Source organism: Nanorana parkeri, unplaced genomic scaffold (assembly GCF_000935625.1).
Source record: "Nanorana parkeri isolate BGI_ZX_2015 unplaced genomic scaffold, ASM93562v1 scaffold2706, whole genome shotgun sequence".
Taxonomy (NCBI): Eukaryota; Metazoa; Chordata; class Amphibia; order Anura; family Dicroglossidae; genus Nanorana; species Nanorana parkeri.
The window spans coordinates 84,524-90,805 of record NW_017308974.1 but is presented as its reverse complement, the minus strand read 5'-3'; the positions used below and the strand labels follow the sequence as shown (position 1 = coordinate 90,805).

General features: G+C 50.1%; 1 protein-coding gene across 1 annotated transcript in view; it reads left to right on the top strand.

Moving 5' to 3' along the window:
- The window catches only part of GNAT1 (G protein subunit alpha transducin 1), an 18,080-nt gene extending 13,147 nt beyond the window's left edge, over nucleotides 1-4,933 (top strand). Inside the window, exons 5-8 of the mRNA XM_018574064.1 lie at nucleotides 120-248; nucleotides 1,114-1,243; nucleotides 2,710-2,863; nucleotides 4,739-4,933. Of these exons, the coding sequence (XP_018429566.1) occupies nucleotides 120-248; nucleotides 1,114-1,243; nucleotides 2,710-2,863; nucleotides 4,739-4,929 (604 nt within the window). The 3' untranslated portion in view covers nucleotides 4,930-4,933. The remainder of the gene's footprint in view (nucleotides 1-119; nucleotides 249-1,113; nucleotides 1,244-2,709; nucleotides 2,864-4,738) is intronic.
- The last annotated feature ends 1,349 nt before the right edge of the window (nucleotides 4,934-6,282 follow it).

Sequence of the window (6,282 nt, the reverse complement as noted above, 5' to 3'; positions counted from 1 at the left end):
CCCAAAAAAATCACTTTATCACATCCCTTCCGTACGTCAGTCTGGGTATCACACTGAACACCTGGAGAGGTTGGACGGCATTCTGCTCACCTGAGAACTTTTTTTTTTTTGGCTTTTAGTTATCTAAATGACCTGGTAAGACTGGTGACCCCGGGGTATGTACCCACCGAACAGGATGTGCTCAGGTCCAGAGTGAAGACCACCGGCATCATCGAGACACAATTTGGCCTCAAAGATCTCAACTTCAGGTAAAACGTGCGGCGGCGCGAGGTCTGACCGTATACAGTGTTACCAGAGCTGCCCATGTGACATGTAGACTAGGGATGAGCCGAACACCCCCGTGTTATTCGAATACGAACTCGAATTCAATGCAAGTGTATGGGGGTTCGACCCCCATACACCTGCCGGTACATGTAGTAAAACTCTGGCTGCAGCGGCCTGTGTCCCTTCACAGACCGCTGCATGCCCTCCGGTCCCCTGATCCGCCCGCTGCTGTCCCGGCCTCAGGTCCCCTGGTCCGTCGCCTTCGTCTAGGATCCGGTCCGGCCGCGGCTCCTCTGTCTCGCCCCCCTGCCTCCTCTTCATTGCAGGCTGGGAGCCATACCCAGCCCGCTATTGGATATTGTAAAATGCAATAGCGAATAGCAAGCTGGCTATTGCACCCGCCCACTGCCTGCTGTCAATCAGCATGGGGGGACCTGATAAGAGAAGTTTCTCCTTCAGGCCCCTCCTCCGCTGAGCCCTGATTGGGCAAATTCTTGCACCTGACCTGTGGTCAGGTGCAAGACTTCAACAAATCAGAGCTTCAGTGGGCATTTTGTATTATGGAATGTCGGCGGTCGAACAAACCGCGAACATCCCATAAAGTTTGGCGTTTGGCGAGCGCTCGAGCTGCCAATGTTCGAATTGAACACTCGGCACGTCCCTAATGTAGACAGGTGAACAAGTCCCGAGATAACACGACAAGGAAATCAGAACAGATATAATATTCTAAAGGTGATCCAGTTGACAATCACGGATGAGTACCGGATATAATATACAAGACTGGGGACTGTCCTGGAAGGTCACCTGACCAGTATGCTATGAATGAATCGGCCTCGTGGCTCTTTGCAGGATGTTCGATGTGGGAGGTCAGCGATCCGAACGTAAGAAGTGGATCCATTGCTTTGAAGGTGTCACCTGCATCATCTTCATTGCTGCTCTGAGCGCCTACGACATGGTCCTGGTGGAGGACGATGAAGTGGTGAGTGACACAGCTGCGAAAGCTACATAGTTACATAGTTACATAGATACATAGTTACACAGTTACATAGATACATAGTTACATAGATACATAGTTACATAGATACATAGTTACATAGTTACATAGTTACATAGATACATAGTTACATAGTTACATAGTTACATAGATACATAGTTACATAGTTACATAGATACATAGTTACATAGTTACATAGCGACATAGTTACATAGTATTTGAGGTTGAATAAAGTCCATCAAGTCCAACCTATAGCGTGTATGTATTATGGTTCTGCTGGTGTGTGCGTATGTATAGGTCCCTGTGTCATCTAATTCTTAAGTGTACCTGTACCCCTGTATGTTACCTGTACCCCTGTATGTTACCTGTACCCCTGTATGTTACCTGTACCCCTGTATATTACCTGTATCCCTGTATGTTACCTGTACCCCTGTATGTTACCTGTACCCCTGTATGTTACCTGTACCCCTGTATGTTACCTGTACCCCTGACATTTTTTCTCCACCAGTTTTAGGTGGTGGCCTCTAGTCTTTGTTACGGAGTTAATCGTAAATAGTTTGCTGCTAATGTTGCTCAGTAGATCGGGAGGTGAGAGAACACATACTGGCGTTCGCTCACTTCTCGATCCTGTCACGGCTCTCTGCCGTGACAGGGGAGGGGCTGGAATCCCCCCTCCCCGCTCCGATCCGCCAGCACTGACTGGTGGAACGGACGGGGGAGGGGGCGGGTACAGCTTGCTCTGCCTCTAGATAGGCAGAGCCAGCTGTCAGTCACGCAGCTGGGCGGATCCCGGCATAATTATCGGGATCCGCTTCAGCTGCGGCGTCTAAGTATACCGCGGGCTGTAGCTCCCTATATACTGAGCTTAGGGTGACGGGAGGACGCTAGTTTATGTCCCCCCGTTACCCTAAGGAGAACTATGGGGAAAAGCCCTGACCTCATAGTTCTCCTTTAAACAGGAAGTGTAATAGACACTCTTCGTCCAACATTCAGCAAACTGAGCGGTTCCCACCTCCTTCCATGAGATACCCCCAGGGCTGGATTCCCCACAAGGCCACCGAGGCCCGGCACCGATGTCGCCGAGATCACTTGTAATTAGATTGCCGGTCCGTCCTCCACCACGCCGCCCCCCTCCCTCTCTCCATGCTGCGTCCTCCCGGCTCCGTCCTCGCTGTCGCCGTCTTCAGGATGGAGAGCGGTGAGCAGAGCTGTGCTGGAACTCCTGTATCGGAGGTGACAGGGTCAATAAAGAGAACCTGTCACCTCCAAATGCTATCACACAGTGTCTGTGCCACACCCGCTATCTGGTTGGCATCCTCCTCGACGGGGGTGGGAGGCGCGTTGCCGAACCCAGGCCTTGGGGGCGGCAGGGAAGGTAAATCCGGTCCTGGGTACCCCGGCCAGTTCTAACTTCCTTGTACATCTCTCTCTCTCTCTCTCTCTCTCTGCAGAACCGAATGCATGAAAGTCTTCACCTTTTCAACAGTATCTGCAACCATCGTTACTTTGCAGCGACCTCCATCGTACTGTTCCTCAACAAGAAGGATGTCTTCACAGAGAAGATCAAGAAGGCACACCTTAGCATTTGCTTCCCAGACTATGACGGTAAGGCCAGGGCACATATGGGTCAGTGTGAAGGAAGACGTGATAATACATGTGTGGGAAAAGTACAAATGGGGAGTTTATAAGTGTGAGGGTTTGGGGGCCCAAGGGTGCATTGCTCAGGGCACTGCAAGTATTCAGTAAGACTCAGGGCACCCTTAACGGTAATCTATAGTGAACCAAAGAAGTCTACGGGTGTGGACATATAGGCTAAATATTGTCTGAGCTTTCAAGCTATAGACATCAAGTGACAAGGAAACAGGGAAGTCCTCTGATGAGGAGATTTGGGTTCACCACAGGATCACCGCAGAGTTACAGGCTAGTTATTCTATGGATGTGAAGTCACCATTGGATGGGGTGAAGTATTATAACTCATGATTACGAGTACGCGGTCCAGTTTTGGTCGCCGGTACTGAGAAGGGATGTCCTTGAACTGGAGAGAGTCCAGCGGAGGGCAACAAAACTAATTAGGGGAATGGAGGACCAGAGCTATGAGACCAGGGGGAGGGGGAGGGGCTGGAGGACCAGAGCTACGAGACAAGGCTTCTGACCTTAAACATGTTCACGCTGGAATTAAGGAGGTTAAGGGGGGATATGATTTTCATGTACAAGATGTTCAATGGTGACAGCAACATTGGCAACAAACTGTTTGAGATTAACTCCGTTACAAAGACTAGAGGCCACCACCTAAAGTTGGTGGAGAATAAATTCCAGCACAAGGGGCGAAGAGGGTTCTTTACAGTAAGAGCGGTTAAGGTCTGGAACGCACTTCCATCGGCAGTGATTTCAGCCAAGAGTGTAGATTTGGTCAAGAAACGTTTGGACAATTTCTTGAGGGACCGTAATATCCAGGGATACCAGTATCCTTAAGAATGAGATGATGCGTGGACCGATATGGGTTGGACTTGATGGACGTATGTCTTTATTCAACCCCAAATACTATGTAACTATGTATGATTAGATGGAGGGCGTTTTAGGTCCAAAGGGTTGGAGACACTTGACGTAAGACCATGGGCCCCGTTACTAAAAACCGTAGGTGGTGCCATTGGATTCAGCATAGTTCTCTACTGTGCCCCCAATGGAAGGGACTATCCATCTTTTGGAAACCTAATTCATCGGTCCCTTTTCACTCTGATAATATCCTTCTGATGTACAGAGATAAATAAAGAACTCAAACAGAACGAATTGTCAAGATCTGGGATCAGGCTCGGAGTCCAGCGGCTGAAGGAGCAGGCAATTCGTAGTATAACAGGCCGGGTTGGGTACACAAGCAGGCGGTAGTAGTGGAGGAGCAGGCAGAAGCGTAGTCAGCTAACAAGCCGAGGTCAGGAGCCAAAGGTATCGGGTATGAAGCAGGAGACGGTGAGAGTAGTCGGTGAATCAGCAACCAAAGGTCGGTAGACGGGTAGCAGTATGAGCGGATTGTAGCACAGAGGGAGCAGGAAGCAAGATATTGGCAGGAGCACAATAATCTGGCAAACAGGAAGTGCAGAGGCGTGGCTAAAATAGCAAGTTCAAGGGAGGAACAAGGAGTTAAGAGTACAGCAGAGATTAGGTTTACCTGAGGATCGCACAGGAGATCAGGCAAGGAGCTATCCAAGCTTCTAAGGTGGCTCAGCAGGAAGAACCGCCGCCAGAGGCCCTGGGTTCAGATCCGGTTCCTGACATGAATGTACCCCGAAGTCTCGCTGGACAGATAAGCTGTGTAGTTTTTTGAATAGACCCCTAAGTCTTCGGTGTAAAAATATGGTCCATAAAGTCCTGCTGTCAGCTACTGCGTGTTACTAAATACCGTGTACCCCAGGTGCACTTTACACCCCCTGTATATCCCCCCCAAAGGCCAGATATCGAGTTCTCATTGTCACTGATATGCCACAGGTCCCAACACGTATGAGGACGCCGGAAGTTACATCAAGACACAGTTCCTGGAACTGAACATGCAACGGGATGTGAAGGAAATCTACAGTCACATGACCTGCGCCACCGACACAGAGAACGTCAAGTTTGTGTTTGACGCCGTCACAGACATTATCATCAAAGAAAACCTAAAGGATTGTGGTCTGTTCTAGGTAGGTACGCACCATCCACGTCCCCTTACCTGCATGGAAAACCTTTTACCTTCATATTATGGTAGGCTAGTGTGTGAGGGGTCAGACATTGGGCGTTAGAGGGACCCATGGTGGTTCAGATGCTTGATCCTCCTGTAGGTTCCTCATTCCTACTACACTGGCAGGGACACTTAGAGAAAAGGGTCCAAGGAGTGTAGGCTGACGACTCCCAGAGCAGGAGTACAAGCAGGGGAACAGAGCAGGGGAACTGAATGAGGGAGTAGAAGTCAGCTCAAGCTGGATGTTCAAATACAAACCCGGGTGCTGCAATGCTGTGTAGGTGGCATGGGATGCTGAGTAGGTGGCATTGGGTCCCCCAGGATGTGGAATCTAAGGGCCAGCTGGTATTCGCCAGAGCTCCTGATGGTGGAGATGGGCTTGGCTGCGTGCTGACCCCAAGTCACAATCCCTAGGTTCACCCAACTCACCTAACAGGTACAGGGTACAAATCAAAGGTTAGGGACAGGCTGAAGACTTCCAGGGACAAAGCGAAGCACAGGGCAGACTGTAGACAGGGATATCCAAGGACAAATCGAAGCAAAGGGCAGACTGTACACAGGGATATCCAAGGACAAGCCAAAGGTTCGGTACACGGGAAAACTTCCAGGAATTCAGGGTAAATCACAAATGGGGGACTCGGCAACTTGCTTGGGAAAGCGTTGCTCGGGCCACGTGCCGTTCACTGCCCTGAGTTTAAATAGAGACAGGAAGAGGGAGGATCCACAGGATTGGCTACAAGCAGACTGCACTGATTGGTAGAGAAGATGTATTAGAAACAGCAGGAGAGGTCAGCTGACGCCTAAAGCTTGCAGACAGGTGCAAGTGTGAGTCAGGTTCAGAGCACATGCCTGTAGGACTACAAGCACCAGCACATCCCTGCATGCCTGCAGAACCAGGGGTAAGAGGTATATATATATACTTGTAGAACTACAAGTAACAGCTCAGCTGCAAGTCTGCAGCTGAACTGCGACATAAGCAATACCATAGTCTGTGCAATAATGTCTATACTGCCCAGAGATGTCAATGAGGAACAGGAGAAAACAGGGGCAATGGACCAAATGCTCAGAGACCTGATAAAAGGGGCCCTTTAGAACCCCAATAATGTGTAGCTCTGTCCTTGTAAACTTTATAATGAAATTAACTCTTTGAGGTCTCTCGACATTCGGTCCGGTACGCTTGTTTTTCCCCCGTCCACAGTGGCGTAACAATCGCCATAGCGACCCAGGCGGCCGCTATGGGGCCCGGGCACCGGGGGGCCCGGCCAGGGCCGCCTGGGTCGCTATGGCATGTTGGGGGTGCTGGCTGTCACACTCA